At 35.8% G+C, this 19722-nt stretch overlaps 1 protein-coding gene across 1 annotated transcript; it reads right to left on the bottom strand.

Moving 5' to 3' along the window:
- Positions 1-4226: 4226 nt before the first annotated feature.
- LOC137712784 (exocyst complex component SEC6) lies at positions 4227-13837 on the bottom strand. The gene is made up of 25 exons (XM_068451946.1): positions 13349-13837; positions 13097-13135; positions 12762-12850; positions 12528-12618; positions 12304-12393; positions 12022-12101; positions 11634-11726; positions 10980-11006; positions 10364-10474; positions 10072-10210; positions 9939-9983; positions 9444-9499; positions 8746-8854; positions 7483-7623; positions 7205-7384; positions 6839-6922; positions 6661-6747; positions 6241-6285; positions 5937-6015; positions 5731-5800; positions 5524-5611; positions 5283-5372; positions 5006-5122; positions 4641-4703; positions 4227-4529 (listed from the first exon to the last, which is right to left on the bottom strand). The coding sequence occupies exons 1-25, from the start codon at positions 13475-13477 to the stop codon at positions 4398-4400; spliced, it is 2274 nt and encodes a 757-aa protein (XP_068308047.1). The 5' UTR covers positions 13478-13837; the 3' UTR covers positions 4227-4397.
- Between the last annotated feature and the right edge of the window lie 5885 nt (positions 13838-19722).

The raw sequence follows: 19722 nt of genomic DNA on the forward strand, positions 1-19722 counted from the left end.
CTGACCATTCTTAAGTGATAGTAATGCTTACCACCTATTTATTATCGTTAAATAAGTTTAAATTTTGAGATTTGTGTCTATTCATTACACAAATCACTAAATTTAAACATATCCAACGGTAATAAATAAGATGATGAGCATCACACCATCACTTAAGAGTAATAAGAAAAAGTATTTATCCATATTTAAATATGATTTCAGATTTACACACTTCACATGTAAATTTATTGACATAAAATATATAATTGCATGGGGTTTTTATGTATTGTATGTGTCAACGTGGTGACCAGAATGAAATAAAATTCCATTATTTCGTGCAAAGTCAAAATATAGAAAGAGTTGAATGACATACGCCAAAATAATGACCCCTAAATATTTTTCTAGGCCAGGATTTGACTAGTTCGATTAATTATTCTTGTAATTTTTTTGAGTTTGGTTCAAGGAAATACTGCGTGACGTTCTCAGCTACGCGTTGAATATTCGCATTTGGTCGTTAGTTTGACGGCCCCCTATTACCACGAACGTTCATGTCCCCAACCTCAATGGCTGTCATTGTGTTGGAATTGAACATGACGACTAGAATTTAGGACCAACCTTGGTGCCAATGCCACTTTCAACTTTATGGTTCCATATCGTCACTTAAGTCAAACTAAGGCCCAACAATCTTAATTTTAGTGTTAAATTAAATTGAACGACAAAATATGCACCGACTCTGAATGTTTGTAAATATTAAAACAAAATTCAAGGCGTAAAAGTCTTTTTTTATACGTACTACATTTAGTTGTAGAAGATATTTATGCTCAAGAAAATAGTGTTGCTATTTCTAGTATCGACTTCTTTAACAGAGATAAGACTTACATAAATATTTGAATAGACATGCTATTAGAGGATAAGTTATTTCGTAAGCATGTATTATGCTGCAAATCTCTTGCTAATGTATGGAGCCTGCATGAAGGTCTCACACCCAACTCAAGGGGGTGACTTAGTCGTGCAATACATCCCAACTTAAGATCAAGTGGCTGATGTTCTTACTAAAGGTCTACATGGACCAGATTTTCTTAAGCATTGTTTCAATTTTAAGCTTGGTTATTGTATTTGTCACATCAATAGTATTGCCGCCACATCAGTTGTGGCTTATGTCCTAACCTACCTTGTAACATCCCACATCGTCTAGGGGAGTGGATCATGTCAGCCTTATATGTATATGTCCATCTCTACCTAGCACGAAGTCTTTTGGGAGCTCACTGGCTTCGGGTTCCGTAGGAACTCCGAAGTTAAGCGAGTTCGCGCGAGAGCAATCCCAAGATGGATGACCTACTGGGAAGTTCTCATGTGAGTTCCCAGAAACAAAACTGTAAGGGCGTGGTCGGAGCCCAAAGCGGACAATATTGTGCTACGATGAAGTCGAGCCCGGAATGTGATGGAGGCTCGAGCCGAGATGTGACATACCTAGACTGAGTGTTAGTGTATAAGTACTATTTTTCTCTCATTTGTAATAGATAAGGTCGGTTGTAATAACTATTTTCCTTTACTGAAATACAATTCAGTTTCCTTTCTTCTCTCTTAAGATTTCTCTGTGTTCTTGAATTCTTGATTCCTGCTGTGAGTGTTAATAGCCGCATGAGAGGACAGTCGTACAAATAAACTTTTCTTATTACGAAAGGTAGTCATTAGTAAAATGTCGTACAAATTACAGTAACGGTAAGAAAATCACCCTAAATGTAGTACAAGCAATAGTTGTACACGTGAACCTCTCTCAATTACTTTTCTAAATGCCTCAAGCTATTTGAACGATCATAAGCCTGCCATCGATCATGTCATGATTAAAGAATATAATTAGTATTTTAATTAAAATATTAACTTGTCGGTTTCTTTAAAACAAATGGGTTGGTATTAGCTGATAACAATATGAAAAAGGGTTGCTGAAACCGCCCTAATTTGGTTCTTTGTTATTTGCTTATGTATTTGCTGAAACCTTTGGAATTTAATTGTTTCTCTTTTTGTGTCACTATAATTATACCTATATATACATATATATATAATATTATATTCTCAGGTTTAGCTATCCATCGTAACAAAATTTACCCAACCCAATTCAAGGGAGTAGACTCCGGATTGGATCGCTAAAACTTTAGAGATGTGCTATTCACATACCTTTTTTATTTCTCACACTCCTTATTAATTTTTATCATTTGATCATTTTTATTTCAATCGCTCTGACGGCATCAAATTAAGAAGATGTGTATAAAATAAAAAGGGGTGTGTAGATAGCACATTCGAAACCCTATTATTTCTGGCCAACCCGACCCGTGCATGCTCATCCGTGTCTCCATTAGCTACCTAGCAAGCTACCTTCTCATGCTATCTGCAAATTAAAACAGTAAATCATAGATTAATATGAAACAAAATTATCAAGTGAACTTTAGCCATACTATTTTATTTGGATTTGATTAATAGTTGTTAGACGGAATTGATTACGACGCAAATTTCAAAATTTTAACGCTTCTTACAATACTTTATAATATTTAAAAGTGGTGAGCAAATATATACACATAAATAAACTTTAATATGAATATGCATACGGAGTCAACATAAGGATTGGGACGTCCTCCGGTGCTTGATCTTTTGACCTTCTCAAGCTTCAGCAACTTGGCATGAATAACCAATTACATATCGCAACGTAAGACAATATTGTGTTCTGAGTTCTAACTAACATATAGCGAATCAGTATAGTTAGATGCACTTCAACCGTCAGATCCTCTTCCTCGTCTTTCCACAGTTTGGATCCGACATTCGAAAAATTCCAACCATTCGTGCATACCACACGCCATGTTCCCATACATATGAAAGAGTATACAATAATGACGTATTTGGCGAATCAAATACCACGGTCTAATAACGAACCGTTGTGATTAGATGATAGTTTTGTGAAAGATTCCTGTGAAAGGTTTCATTAACTTCATAATTTATGTCGAGTAGACCCTGTTCTTGTGAGAATTATTAATTGATTAGTTGTAGGGAGGGACTTATGGGACTTATGACACCACAAACAGAGACTAAAGCAAGTGTTGGAATCAAAAATCAAGAGCGAGAGAGAGAATGCTAACATTTTGAGTGCTTCTCTCTCCGTTTCTGAAAACTGGCGGTTCTTTGCCTATATTTCAAAATTTCTCTCTCTAAAACCTTTTGCGTCTCTTTCTCTAAATCCGTTTTTCGTGATTACGTGGAGAGGGGATGGCTACTCAACCTGTTTGATTGGGGCAAGTTATCATTGGACTTAGGATAATTACATAACCCGACCCACCCTGAGAGTTGTTTATTTTATTATTTTTTTCCCCTGTTAATACATATGAAACAACAGGAGGGGAATTCAAACAGAGTGTCTCGAGTACATTGATGAATTCTTTTTTCTTTTTTTTTTCAAACAGGAAAATTTAATAAATTTTCCAACAAATTATTACCATATAATAGCAAAATGAACCGTTTCTTTCTAAGTTTATAGAGTTTATGTTCAAATGCTAAATGTTAAAAAACTAATAAAACTCAAGGGTGGATGGATCCAAGTGGAAAAAAGAGAGAAGGTGGTTCTAGAAAATGAGTGAGTTGGGTTTTTTTCTATATGAAATGATTGATAATAAAATATTAACTTGAAATGAATTATTATTCAAAGTTTGTTAAAATAGAGTGTTGTTGGCGATGAAAAGTTAAAGAAATTAGTTAAAGTAACTTTCCGACGTTGTTCACTCTCTACACTATCAAAAAGTTGACAAATTGTTAGAAATGCTCTTAAGTGTTTGGTATACCATATTTGGGAAAATGATTTTAGCAACAAAGAGAAATCAAAACTATGATAGTTAAGTGACCCGCGGTTAGAGGTGCGCACTTTGGTAGGTCTGCTGATCAACGTAATCGACATGGATTGGATCAGGTTCCATTCTAAACATCAAAACTTTATTTTGGATAAATATCCGACCACCCGTTCTATAGACGGGATGGGTTAGATTGAAGTATTATTAACTCGATTGAACCCGGTCTACCCCAATGATAATAAATGGTTTAGGAGAAAATGGTGTAGGAAAATTAGGGACAACAAGAGAATGTTCCTAATATTTCAGTCACACTCATTCTCCTTGCACCTCTCGAGCCACAATTAGTTGCAAGTAATTGCATAAAGTTAATTCAAATAGTAGAGTAGAAGTAATTCATAGCACATAATTTATGTAAAATAAAAATATAAACACGAATTTTATTGGAAAGAACAAAAATTAATGGTGTGGGAAATGTAGCATACTTACAAAGTCACAAGTAACAAAACGAAGGAAATTGATCAAATATACATAACTGGCAGCAGTGTTTCTGATACACGCACAAATCTGCAAGTAGCGGTTCATGTTCGACTAGGTTAACTTCCGCCATATGGATCCCTTGGAGCTCGATAAGCACTTCACTCGCGGAAAAACGAAACCCGGCTTTACGGGCTTCGAATTGACAAGAGAATTCTCGTAGATCTCTTTGCACTCTTGGACGACCTGTTTGACAATCATGTTATTTCACCCCCGGGGAAATGCATGGTTTTAGTTTTATTCTTCCCTCCAGGGAAAAACAAAGGGGAAAAAAGGGAATCGTAGGAATGCACGCACCTCTTTGGCATCCTTCCGTGGTATGCCTTCTCGCAGTGCAACAAGCTTCTCAACAACCTCAGGCTGCAAATGGACAATAAGTATTTACAATATACTCTAAAGCGAAATACTTTGGTCATCGTTTCTTATAGAGCGTTTGCATGAGGGTCTTTAAAGTTCCATGGAACTTGGGATAACTTGTTTTGAATGTACTGCATGAATTAGACAAAGGGGGCTTGAAAAATGACTAGATGCAATAGAGTTTGTTTAGTGTCTTTGTAGTGCATTTCCTGTGTTTTAATAATAGCTTTGTAGTGCTTTGGTAGTTCGTTTGGTAGTGTTCTAGTCGTGCATTATTAATAATTGAGTCTAGGGTTAATGTTTACCGGACAGTCAGGTTGATGTTCGAGAATATTTGTGTAGATGAGTGTGAAGGTATCCAGGCTCTCCGCCGAAGCAAGTTCTCTCAAATCACCCAGTATTCTGACTCTGCTTTCAACTTTCTGTAGCCAATTTCACGAAATCAGAATGGAAAAGCATTAGACACTACAATATAAGCACATCCCACAAACAAATGGAAAACATTGTCATCAAATATTTATTCCGATAAAGATTGGATGACAATATTTTCACAAAACATCAAAAGCAAGGATTAGCACTCACGGAAACACTTAAATACTCCCTAAAGAAGTCCATCAGAACCTCTTCATCTAATCTCATCCTCTCGATAGTCTCTTCCTTGATGTAGTTTTTCTGCCATCACAAGAATTAATAAATATTAATTAAAAAAAAGCATTAACAAATCCAATTAAGTGATAAAATGGTCTGGAAATACTATTCAACACTAGAGTCCCGAACCTATGTTGTTCACAATAAAAAGTCAGCTACTTTTGAGAAATTAAACCTGTGTTAGAAGAGAATCAACATAAACGACCACTGTTTCCTCCAGACAGGCCTCGACAAATCTCCTAAATGATCTTTCTTCAATGTACCTTAAATTCAGAAAAGCACAACCCAGAAAACAATGAATTCAAGGTCACAATGAGAAAATGATAATGCATTGAAAAACAATGAATAAGGTTTTGCCGGTGTTTGAACAAAAGCAACTTACATCTTGACATCTGTAAAATAATCACCAAATGTTGCAACAAGATACTCCGTAACCTGTCCCTCACTCCACTCTGAAAAATATAGAAAACAAAAATCAAATAGAGAATCATATAAACAAGAATAAAAGACAGGTTCTTAATAATAGCATTAGAGGGAGGGAGGGAGGGAGTAATATCGATCACAATACCAGCAAGTAAATTACCTTACCCTTTTGATAAAGCTTGACAAGTAAGTCTTGCACTCCTGGATCTTCAAAGATAACACAGACTGTTTGATGGACAGCTTCCTACCATTAAGGCAATATTATTAAAACTCAAAAGCTATGAAATGACATGAAGATACTAATTGAAAGACACTTCAATCCTTTTATCTAAACACGAACATATATCCTTCTTCGTGAGTGTTTAGGGCACTCAATATACTGCGTATATAGAACAATTGTATGTAAACGGAAAATAAACATAAAAATCCTGGTACCAAAAGGGAAAACACAATCCAACAGCCAAAATACCTTTGCAACCTCTAGGAAACCTTTGCATGTGTCTTCAAAGTTGACCTGTCATAATGAAAAAGAAAGGTTGATATTATCATTGCGATCTCACAATCACCCCTAAATGCCACAGTTTTGATGACGGCATATGCAGCTTAAGTTGCCCAAATACCCATAGGGCAGGCTCAATACAGTAACAAATAAGAGGACTTAGCTTGGGCTAGTTTAGCCCATATTTAGTACAAGTCATGCAATGAAATCATTTATTGAAAACGAAAAAAAAAGACTTCAGATATTAGCTGCAGCTAATAAATAAGCCCCTTACTTGGAAATAATAAAGTTTTAAACAGAAAGATTGAAAAAAGAAACAGAGGGATTTAATAAAAAGAATCAAGATTAATACAGAATGAATAAAATCAACTAAGATGGATGCTGCGTAACCTGCTCAGCATAGTTTTGTGGGAGAGCTTCCAAAGTGCTATTACTTAGCTCCATTGCAAGATCATAGCAGCGCAGATTGTTGTTAACCTGCATACAATTTAATAGAAAGAACCTTTGGTAAATTACTTATCGACCAATCAATAAAATACAGACAATTAAAGGTAAGAAATTCACAAACCATTGCACATAAAGGTTCCAAACCAATTTCCGAAGCCGGCTCTTCAAGTCTCTTTCTTTCAGCAGCTTGAAAATCAATCATTACCTGAAGAATAAGAGAGACCAATATTGCAGGTCATTAATTTTTTCATCTGATACCAAGTGAAGAAGCATTCTTAAATCAAGGAAACCGAGGAAGAACATTAGCAAATCCAGGGAAACTAATGCCTATCTCAAATCATCAGGCAAAAACTTTTGAATCTTGTAAATTTAAGCTCTACTTATATGGGCAATCAAAATATGATTAAATGCCTAAAATTATTCAAACAAGAAATATTTGCCAAGGCACTATAATAGTGCATCAGCATGAAAGCTTAGCTGAAATAACCTGAATAATTGCCAAGGCAATCCTGTAGAGCATCAGATCGGTGCTATTCTCACGAACTATTTGCACCTGCTCTCCTAGGATCCTGAATAAATCAACAGCAGCTGGCGTATATAGCTTCCCATCTTCTGTTTTCTTTGGTGGTTGTACCTTATCAGCCTCTAAGATATTTAAGTACCATTTCTAGAAAACATAAGTGCAAACTTATCGTAAGACATCAGAATTTACATGAAAGAATATAAGTAAAACAAACCATACGAAGATTATTAGAACATTGTTACCCTTGTCGTAGCTTGCATTCTCTCAACATAAGAATTCATAAGGGGATCCATGGAACCACTCTCAGAACATACTTGAGCAAGAGATTCATCGACCCCAAGCCCAATAAGATTTTCTTGGTATTCAACCACCCAACCAGTTACCTAGTTCCAAACAAGAAAGGACAGTAGGAATAAGACTAAGAAATTCACATTGTAAGATGAACTTCCGAACTTGAAGAATGGTTAGTAATGAAAGATAATTACACAAGTATAACTAATTACTAGGATCTGCAGATATTCTAGAATATTTGGTTTCCTGGTCTTTTATTAACATTTTCTACTTTATTTAAAACCTTTTAGAGTTATGATTGTTACATCTCATTCTCACCAGTGTTCTAAAATGGGGCTAGGCAGCTGCCCGCCAACCCGACTAAGCATGAAGTTTGGCGGCCACCAAGAAGAAGATGATACATGAAAAGCGGTGACCGGGAACAAGCAGATGATGAATAGCATCTTGTTAAAATAACTTACGCTATACAATGACATTTACTTATATTTAAGTGGATGTCAGCATCTTTCAATTTTCCATTTAAAGTTAAATGGGACTTGGAGTTTAATGCACTTTTTGACCCAACCAAAAACGTCCAAAATAAACCTAGTAATACAAATGCAAGTTAATGGGCTTTTTCATTTCTGGGTTTTTTTTTTTTTTTTTTTTTAATTATATTTAGTGGACTTACATTAGGTTTTATTGAGATTTTTAAGTATAAGAATGTAATTATTCATATGTTTTATATTAAATTTAATTAAAAGACAAAAACCACCAAGGCCCCTCCCAGCCACCTAGCGATTTTTAGAACATTGATTCTCAGCCTATCTTAAGCAACAGGTAGTAACCCAACTTTTTTGTATCCAAAATTTGGTTTTGTTAGGTCTTATTACTTCAGTTTTAGTTTTTAAAATACATAACATTGATTTTATTATTTTTATAATTGCATTCCTAGTTCCTGTCCCCACCCTCCCAATGCCAAGAGTCAAAGCTTTTTGGCCCCTTAACCGTATTTATTAGAGTAGAATATAGAACTAATATCATTCACCACTGTACCAATTTCTTAGCATACACATGTTTTTATCAAATACAGACAAACATTTAGTTTTGTGCAGAAGAGGTATCTTCAAAACTTCTAATTTATATTTAGTATAAATGTATAGCATACAAGGTTGGTTCTCAAGAAATGCGAAATTGTCTGCAAGTTTGGAACAATTAAGCAATCGGGAGAGTACCTTTAAAATCTCTATGTTCGTCATTTCATTTGCCCTGTCACTGAGTAATCTAAGCATTTGAACGAATCTTTCCGTATACAGATTGACCATCAGTTGGAATATTTCATATCTGCCAGAATGAATTTTCCATCACATCAAATAAAACGTTTAGTTAAGATAGTTTTCTAAACAAAATGCTTTCCAAATTCATAGCATGTGCATGAAAAATTTGGGCAAGCACCCACTTCCTAGAATACTCTTGGCCCATTAGCTCAATTATGCAAGCTTCATATACATTGCTTACTTTAGTCTCCAATAGCTTAAACATTTGTTATAAAACATATTCAGCATAGTATTTAAGTTCTGATTTTCAAAGGTTTTGGGTTACTCTCATTCCCCAGAGCCTCTATTCTTCTTAGCTACAGTACCCTCTAACTGGTACTACCAGCAAACGAATGAAATTTTCACCCAAAATCCAAATTACAAACATAAAGTGATGACCAAGGGGGTAGAGATAGGTTAGAGGTTAAAAAAAAAAAAAAAAAAAAAAAAAAAACAGAAGCTAAGAATAACCTTAACACTTTTTGTTCGCACAATAATGCTTGATAAATTCAATTCTAATATCTATCCTAGACAATCAGACCCTTTCAGGACCGGAGCCAAAACAAACAGTTGCATAGCTCAAAGGTCATAAACCAAGGAAAATATAAAGCACAAACCTTGGGGGGAAACAAGGAGCCACATGATCATATATATCTCCAAGCTCTTCTCCAATCTAGAACATTAAAGAAAAAAAGAAGTGGAAACTGAATACAACAATTCAACTCTGGTATCATTAAAGAAAGTGAAACACAAGAAAGCCAATCACCACAACCAACAAGAGTGAACAACATGATACTAAACCAGAAGTACAATTCAACAACCTTCATGAGAAATGTGTTCAAACGAAAATAAACATCAGTTGCCGCCATATAGTTGTTAAGGTGGAAAAGGATAAAATCCCAAACCTACTCTTATTTCATTCAAATGAAATTACACAAAATTTCAAGCTTCCATTAAAAATTTACCAATATTTCCACAGACATCAATATTCATGTTGGCATTTCCATAAATCCTAACAATATTTCTGCCAACATCAACATTTTGATCCTTGGTTCCAGACTACACAAAAATTAATTGAAAATTTTATCAGATAAGCAGATAAATGTGTGTACCATTCGAGCTTCCTCTAAGGCTGCCTTAAGATCTTCAAAAACAAGCTGTTCCAAAAATTGCAATACCAATAAGATATGGCAACAAGAAGTAATGGAATTTTCATATGTGGCAAAATGATTATTTCAAATGTACCTCTGTCAGTAGCTTGTTGAATCGTCCTTCAACAGTCTTCCTAATTTGCTCATAGCATTTGTCCTTATAGCCTTTGCCTTGAACATTCAACTTCTGTTGTGCCAGGTTTCTTGAAGAAGCCGTTGATGTGGTAGACTTTCTGCAGTTAAGATGTATTGATGTGTAACATGACTTGGAGATGCATACACGATATATCCATATGTTAGCATTATATTTGGTGACTATCATGAGAAGAGTCATACACCAATCAGAAGATAAGACATAGAACTGAAAATCAATTCAAAATAGTTACTTGGCAGTTCTACGAGGATTTGCAGCAATTGTTGCCATGGCACCACCTCCCTCGGCCTCAGCTGCTTCTTCAGCAAGTTGTTGGTCAAGGATTTCTTGCATTTCAACAACCCTAACAGGGGACACAAAACAGAAGAACAAAATGGTTATCAAGTATCAACTATTGAAGTAGCATAAAAATAAATTGAAAAAAGGATAACAACACACTAAACATTGCCATATAAACTATCATTGGTCTAACACAATAACTGTATGAACCCATAATTTCATAAACACAAAAAAGGAATTCAGAGCTTTAAGAAAATATATAGAACTCCAGTTTAAGCCAGATAAAATAGCAGAAGACTAGGTTTTAAATCCAAGGAAACAGGAGTAAGCATTCTTAGGACTTTGTTGACAAGAATTAAGTGAGCCTTGTCCATTTGAGTCAAATATTTTTATATGAAATTTCACATGCCGGAGAGTGGTTAATTTTCAATACATGGTTTTTATCAAGGATCTCCGTATTCAACAGACATGAAGAGATTATTAATAGTCTGCTACGGCAATGAAAAAAGTATCCAGCAGCTCATTGTATAACAAGAAGACAATTGCAGAAATGTATCCCAGATTCATACCTTAAAGCACGAACCAAAGTTTGAGGGCTGCAACAGAGAAATGATAAAAAGAGCATTAGATGGATCTGAGCATACTCAGAACGATATACATATTAAAGTTATCAGGATGCTTCAATGCATTTAGTGATCTGAAACCAATATACATAAAGAAAAAAAGATTAAAGCCAGGAAAAGTGTGAGAACAAAAGTAATTTATGAAACTCTTACTCTGAGAGGACACTAAAAGCATTGTAAGCAAATATTTTATCATCAAAGAAAGAAACAAATGCTTTGTAGGGATGCAATATGTTAGCCATCCTTTGGGTCATATGTTTAGAAGCAAATATAAGGATTTTAAAGATTTTAGCAGGTTGAGGACGAATGAACTTTGGTATAAGGCCAGATTTTGGTGATCACACTGGAATTCAGTATCTATGGAATTTAAGAACTCCCTCTCAGCAACTCTTCCCAATTGGAAGGCTGCAGCATGTTAGAATCACTTAATTAGGAGTGTTTGAAGGAGCTTCACAGTCTCAACTTTGTTCTCTGTTAGATGGATACCTGAACCTCAATCACTGCAGAGAATTCTACGGAACGCTAAATGACAAACATCACATAGAGCAGATTCATACAACTGCCCCCATTGAACCATTATCCATATAATAGAGAAAGTACCTGTCTTTGGAAAGATTATAGAAGTTGGAAACATGGCCCCATAAGGTCTTCTCAAATGTCTCCCAGGTTCTGTCGACATCTTCAAAATATACACTACAGTACACAAAATTCAAAATTGAAAAAAATAGTAACAAGTCATCACGAATTATGTATGGCAAGCATCAGATAAACAAAATAAAATGACACAAAACTACTATTGCGACCATTACCATCACCCAAGTCCTATTACTTTGTCAGACTCATCAAGCCAACCCCAAATGGGATCAATTTCAACAAACTGACCCAAAGCAAACACGACACCCAAATAGTTACAGAACATCATAGGCATTGAGATTGCTAAAAGAACTATAAATGCCAAAGTGAGCTAGAAAAGAGGATATGTACATACCTTAGCCTGCCAACCTCTTCCTTGTGAGATGCTGCAGCTGCTAATGCAAATCTCCGCTTTCCGTCAAGAGCTGTTAACCTCTATAACAAATTTAAGGATGAAAATGAAAAAATTGGAGCATAAAGATCAAATGTAGAATGTAAAGTTTGCTTAGCTTTATTAAATTCAAAGATAAGTGAATCATTTGATGAGAAAAATAAGGTAGCAACCAAAACAAACAAAAGTATAAGAGATGAGGCTTAAAAATATCATAATACAATAAAATTACAACACTACTTTTACCTCATACGTATTAATGAGCTCTTTATCATCACTCAAAGAATCCCGAGCCTCAGAGGCTTCAACTGAAATTGACATCATACCCTCAACATCCTATCAAAAATCAATATATATCTAGTGAGCAACCATAGAACAATGCGAGATCCCGAAGCTTCACACATCTAATTATTATCAACCAAACTATACACACACACACAAACAGAATCACAAAGGAAAAGCTTGCCAACCTTCAGGGTTGTATTCAAGTTATTCCTTGCATTGCTGAGGAGCTTTATCTTATCATGGTTTTCAATCAATGTCTGGCATTCTTGACATAGCCTGATGACAAGGAAATCATATTAACCAAAGAATTATGAACACATCAACGTTGCACAATTGCTTATTAATATTATACAGTGCAACACACAAAAGAAATCTGCTTTAAATCATAAAGCCTCTAGAAATTCCCGTGAACAACATACTTCTCAATGGAAACAAAGTTCTCGCGGAGTTGGTTTATTGACTTTTGAGACAAGGACAACGATTCCAACCCGGTCTGTGCTTGTTCAACCTAAAAGAAAAACAGTTCCTTTGTAAGACACTTGTGATACTAATTAAGAGCCAACCCACTATAAACAAGAACCATAATTTTTATACAACAATATTGGGAGTGGGGTTTCGGCTACACAACGAACCTAAGACCTCTGACCAACTCGAGAGCAATACCACTAATGCTACTAGCAATCAACAAGCGACTTTTGACTATGACAAAAAGAAAGACCTCTGGAAATATGGATCAAATTTACACATGGTGTACCTGCTCGGCGACCATCGTACTAAGCTGTGCATCATTTGCCTGAAAACACAGAACAACTCCAAATTATGTTGAATTTTCAAACATTTAAAATCATTTAAAAACATTTTATGCAATCTCCTAAATATGCAAGCATATATTCATTAATTAGAGTTTCCAGTTCAAATACATACTCATTAATTACATAAATAACATCAGGAAAAAAAATGAAAATTACTAAAAAATAAATTGAAGAAAAAGGAAAGGGGGAAAAACCTGTTGGCGGGCAATGTAATCGGCCTTGACGGAAGCAATGGATTGGAGGAGTTCGGGAAGCGGCAAGAGCTTGGCGACCTCGCGAACCGCCGATTCCTTGGCTTCCACACCAAGATCCTCCACCATCATCTTAGGAAGTGTTTTATCCGGAAAAGAATAAAATGACAATTCTACCCCTACGGCAGAATCCACGAACTTCGGGCCGGAAAATCCACGAACTTTCGCGGCTTAGATCTGAAAATCGAAACTACTATCTTCGAATTTGATGAAATAAGGTAAAGATTTGGAATGGTATGAAGAGAGGATTCTAGGAATATCAGGTTTGGGGTCATTAAAGGTCGGAGGGCAACGGCGCCGTCGTCCCTGCCGTGCTGCGTCTTCGCTGCTGTAGCAGCGTGAAAGGGAGAAAGGGAACAGAGAATGCGGGAGGGGAAGGAGTCCAGGAGAGAGAGTGGAGGAAGAGAGAAGTAAGGGGTTTTCCTAAATGGGCAAAACTAACGGAGAAAATGGTAAAGAGACTTTCTGAAAAGTACGACTTTTTATGCGTCCACACAATTATGTGCTAACATTATAAAATATTATGTAAAAATATATAAGGTGGCGGAAGTTTATGGAGAGTTTGACTTTAAAAGAATCTTCTTAGCATTTCTCAAACTAAAATAAATAAGGGTTAAGTCGTCTAACAAATTTATTTCGACTCTTAACATTTTAAAACATTTCAAATAAGTACCTACCACTTAACAAATTAATCATTTATCAGGTCATTACTATTAAATAATAGTCTACACAAGTATTAAAGTGAGATTTCACTCTCACGTTACTTTACAATTCAAATAGATAAAGGTTGCACAGCATGGTACGCCGTATTTGATGTAAAGGTTCAACTTGGATTTGCTCGGAATGATCAACGAGTATGCTGGCCAAATATTATTTGTACATGCCAAGAAACGGGTTGTTGGAGGATTTAGGGCACATTTGGTAGCCCAATTAAGATTGGATTTCGCATTTCGAACTAGTTAAGTTAGGATTAGAGTGGATAGGTTTGGAGTTTTGTATATTGTTGGCTCTAGACTACTAAGCTAGATCTAATTTGGCTAGGATTCTAGTTTGGCGGATAAGGCAATTGAAACTACATCTTGAGGCCAATCTTTACTCACTTAGCTTACTACCATATGGCTCCTAGATCGCAACTTGAGGCATCTTCTTATCGTAGATAAAGACTTGTTCTTAATCCTAGATTACCTTCTTGGGTCAACCCTTTTTCGAGTTCCTCAACCTAGGTGACAACCCACTGTGATTGAGAGAGCCAACAACACTTTCACCATAGAGAGGGATGACCATAATGCAAACCAACTTAGTCTCTTCTACTATTGTGGAGCACTGGGAAAGGAAAGTGCTCATGGGTAAAATGCTTGGCAAGCACTTGTGATACCCCGTCCTAAATTTGTCGTATTTTATTGTATTGAAAGTATGAAAATGTCTCAATGTAACACGTATGACTAATTTTCTTAGTTTATTCTTATTGTACTCATTGCCACGAACGCGTGGCCGCGAACGGATTCGAATTTGGAGTTTTACGTTACTAAATGTTGAACATTTTCGGATATTTCGCGTTTCGTCTCTAGTGACCTTATTTTATGTGCCACTAGGACCCACCTTATCCCCTTGCTTTTTCTCCTTTGTCCTGTGCATCCCCCCTCTCCCCTTTTCTTTTCTATTTTCTATCACTATCTTTTTCTCTATACTCTTACTCTCATTACTCTTAAAAACCAGCCCTCCCTGAGGGCACCACAAGCAACAACAATGACAACACTCCCACCACCATCCAAACCAAGAGCACCACAAGCTTCGTCTCGTCCTCACGAGCCCAGACACCCAACCTCACCTTGAACTTCCTTTTGGATCGTCGGGATCGAAGCCCAAGTTAGGCCGTGACCTTTCAGGCCATTTTTCGGCCAAAACATGGCAAGTTAGCCATCAAGAAATGTACCATTATCTTCCTCTCGTTGAGAAGTATGATTTTCATTTTGAATTACTTGATTTCGTTGAGTATTGAAGAAGTTATGTGTTGATGTATTATTCCTTCCTAATGCTAGAATATATTTAGTATAATGGCACAAGCAAGGGTGTCGAATCCTCAGGGACTAATTGGACCTATGTAATTACTTGTTTTGCAAGAACTCTATGAAATGAATCAAACTAAACAGAATAGGCAGATTTGTTGTTGTAACTTGAAAGTATAAGAAAGTGAAGTAAACACAAATAAATGACTCAACAACTAATAAAATGAGATAGTACCAATGGAGATGAAGCTAGGGATTCGGTTTCACCATTGCTAAACCAAGTCCATGTTTGTTAAGTTAGTTTGTACTCATTCATCTACCTATTTCTTGAGTTTGTTTCACTTGGACATGATCAACCATATGATGTGTGGATTTGATCAAATGTCTCTAATCATGAACCTAGTTGTGATGTGCAATTTTGGTTCATAATCAAGAGTATGTAATGCACAAGAAACTTTCATAAAACCAAAGGGAATAACTCGGCAGGATGTTTGCTAAACATTCCCTTCATTCATTCACATATCTATCAAGATTATGCATGATGTGTGTTTTAATCTTGGCTACACAACTTAGTGATTAATTCAAATGATGATCAAACATTAAAATCAACACACTAAGTCACCATTAAATCAGAGAATGAAACAAGAAATAGATGGACAAACTGAGCACTCTAACTTAATTACATGGCAAACTTTGCAAGGTTACATCGAATCCCTAGAGGAGGATTAGTTACAATTCATGTTTACAAAAGATTTAACATAAAAATATAAAACATGAATGAACATAGAATTAATAAGAAGAAACCCTTGAAGCAAAACTGATGTTGAATTCCTTGAAGAGTGCCTTCGGTGTTGGTTTTCCAAATGTGATGCGGATGAAGGTAGATTGGTTATGGTTGAATGGTTTCTGCCCTTGGGACAGAAATGGACAGAGATGAAATGAAATGGAGCGGATATGTGTGTGAAAATGGAATGAATCAAGAACAGTTTCTGTGAATGGTAGAGAATGTGGACAGTTTTTGTGAAAGGGAGAGAATGTCGAATGCAATGGAATGGAGAGAATGTGAGAGAATAATGGACAGAAGTGGAGCAAATAGGGTGTGTGTAATGGGATCAATCCGAGAGGAAGAGTGAGTGAGTCCTACTTGGTGAATTTCTGAATATGGTTAATGATGAAAAAACAATAGGAAGGCATGTGAAAGCTGACAAAATCCATGTGAAAGGAATGCTGAAAAAGGTATTAGACAAGAAGGAGCTGGAATCGCATGAAATGGTGGGATGAGTGGATTTCTGGAGTGATGGATGCAAAGCATGGACATGATCTGCAGGTATGTGGTTTATTTAATCCAAGATACATGTGCAATGTCTGCCACAAGGGAGTGGACAATCTGAAACTGGTTATAATAATCTGGAATTGGGTATGGAAGTGCACGGGATGGACATGAAGAATTTGGGAGTGCAAAGGTGATCTGTTTCGGTGTTGGAAGTGCATAAGGGAGCTGGAACTGCATGTGAGTGCTCGGCAAGGTGTTTGAACATGCATGTGAATGCATGTTTTGGTGTTGGAACCACCAAACCTGACTTAAATGCTTTTGCTTTGTTTAGATTCACCCAATATGGCCGAATTGCACCACATTCCTTCATTTGCCTTCCAAGTGATCTTATTACCCACTTGGCTGCACACTAACACCAAACAATGTAAAATGCAACTAGTTTAAACCAAAAACAATACAAAGACGCCAAATAAGAAAGATATAAATGCATGCAAAATATGACTTATCATTATGAACGTTTAAAGTTTACCCAGAAATCCAGCGAGTTCTCCAATTTTCCCCCGGACCAGTCACCTTTCAGGCCATTTTTCGGCCATCTTCGGCAACCATTGAGCTTCCAAATAGGAATAATCTTGTTCTCCACTTTCCTAGCTTCGTTTTGATATATTATGGGTTGAATTTGGTTAAGAAACGAAGAAGTTACGAAGCTTTGAAAATTGCCTAAACTTCCGGCCATAAACCCAATTTCCACTGGATTTTTTGGTGACCGAGGTTGACCTGACCCGTTGACCGTTGATCTGACCCGTTGACCCGACCCATTGACAGTTGACCGGACCTGCTGACTTCTGGTCAGCGTTGATTGTTGACTTTTTTGTTGTTCATTGACCATTCAACATTGACTTTTTCAGATTTCGGCCCGGACACCTCCTAAACTAATTTCGACGTCCTAATTCCAAAATCGCGCTCTGTTTTTCTAAATTCAATCATTTTAGTAGAGATTTATTAATTGGTTATCTTTTGTGCTTAGGTGTGTTTGTTAGTGAAGACCCCGTCTTCTGTAGCTTTAATGGCTCTTCGACGACAAAGTATCTGTGAGTGGACCCCTTCCAAAATGCATGTTTTAATTGCTAGGAATGCATACATGAAAAACATGATTTTATGACTACTATTTATGAAATGTTTATGAGTAAATTGGATTTACGCTTTATGAAATATCATGCTTTATCGGATTTACGTTCTTTGAAATATTTATGATTATATACTTATGAACATGGTTTATGATGAGGATTTGAGCTAGAACGCTCCTATGAATTTATGATATGATGTTTGAGCTATTGAGCTCTGATGAGATATATTTTGGAAAGATTATGTTTATGATTTTCTATGCTTACATATGGATAATGATATTTATATATGCCTTCCGGCGGGTGATGAAGGGCCTTTAGGCGGAAGATATTTATATATGGCTTCAGCCGAGCGATGTAGTGCTTTCGGGTGATTATATTACCACTACTAAGCCCATTATATATGATATATGTTTTTACGAATGTTTTATGGCATGCTAGGGTTTTCAGAAAACCTATTACTTATTATGCTATATGAATTTTCATAAACTGGGGGTTATACACAATTTCATCATCAATGAAACAAATTTAAATATCAAAAGATAAACCTTTGTTGTCTATTAAAAATATGAAGTCCTTTGGATATGAAAAAACATGAATTGTTTCTTGTTCAACAACATTAACGGGAAATGTTGTGTATTGCAATACTAAAAGTTGTCATTTGCTATGTTGGCCATTAAGGAAGCATCTCAAGTGAGGAAAAAAAATTGAAATAAATTCCTAGGCAGTAGAATTATATCATGAACAAAATAAGGGTAATGTGTGTTTACCTAGTGTTTCTGTGTGTTGAAAGAAGTCTTATTTTGCACGAAATGAAGATGACATTCTTTGGCAATTCTATAGGATGTGATCAAACTTTTGTGCGTTTCCAACTTGTGTTACAACCAAGTTTTTACAAAAACAGATCGAATTGAAGAAAATAATTAGGCCAAGTTAAGGCCATATGCAAGCAACTTCTCAATGCAAATCGCTTGGATCTGTAATTGTTTTCAGAAGAGCGCCTCCTTTTCAATATACCCCAACATGATGTTATGGGACTTGGTGCATAATTGATATAGTTGATGATGTTGGAAGAACTGTCTGTAAACATCAAGACATCCTAGTTTTAAGAATTTAGCATACTAATCAAAGTTACTGTAAAAAACCGAAATTAATACTTTAACACAAATATATGGATTCACTGAAAATCAAGAACAGATACATGATACTCAAAATAGAGGAATTACTTAACCATAATAAAACCTAAAAGTGAAACAAATTGATGAACAACTGAGTTAGTATTGCATAACAAGTGATGGATTAAGCTAGAAGATAAAATGTGATGAAATAAAGAATGTCGAAGAAATATAAAGCAAATTAGCAGTGAAAAAGAAGATCTAGCAGTAGTTCCGAGTTGGAGAGCAAAGTATAAAGTTTGAGATGGGTTACCACAACTAAAATGGTGAGGAAAGCAAAGAGGATAAAGAAAATGGTTGAGGAATTGTTGCCACAACTATCTTGAGGTGCTTACTAAGGGCGATTATGTGGAACACTTGATCTCTACTGGTTTGGATCCATAATTAAAAATAATAACAAAAACAGAATAAACGGCAAAGAAAATTCACCAACCAAATTAAAAATTAAGAAATCCAGCAAACTCAAATAAAAAAATTAAAAATTTTAGACAACAAACGGAATCCAACAACACGTACCTGAGGGGTGAGAGAGACATAGCTGAGAGATGATTGAGAAAAGAGGGGAGGAGTTTATTGCTGAAATTTCTATAGTTGATGCAGGATTGAAAGTTGTACGAAAATTTTGTATGTAGTACTATTTACATACAAAAGATTTAGTAAATAATTGTATTTACATATAAAGGATAATACTTGATGTACATGTACACAATAGTTACATACCAAAGATTTAATATATTGT

The sequence above is a fragment of the Pyrus communis genome, chromosome 13 (assembly GCF_963583255.1).
Source record: "Pyrus communis chromosome 13, drPyrComm1.1, whole genome shotgun sequence".
NCBI classification, from domain to species: Eukaryota; Viridiplantae; Streptophyta; class Magnoliopsida; order Rosales; family Rosaceae; genus Pyrus; species Pyrus communis.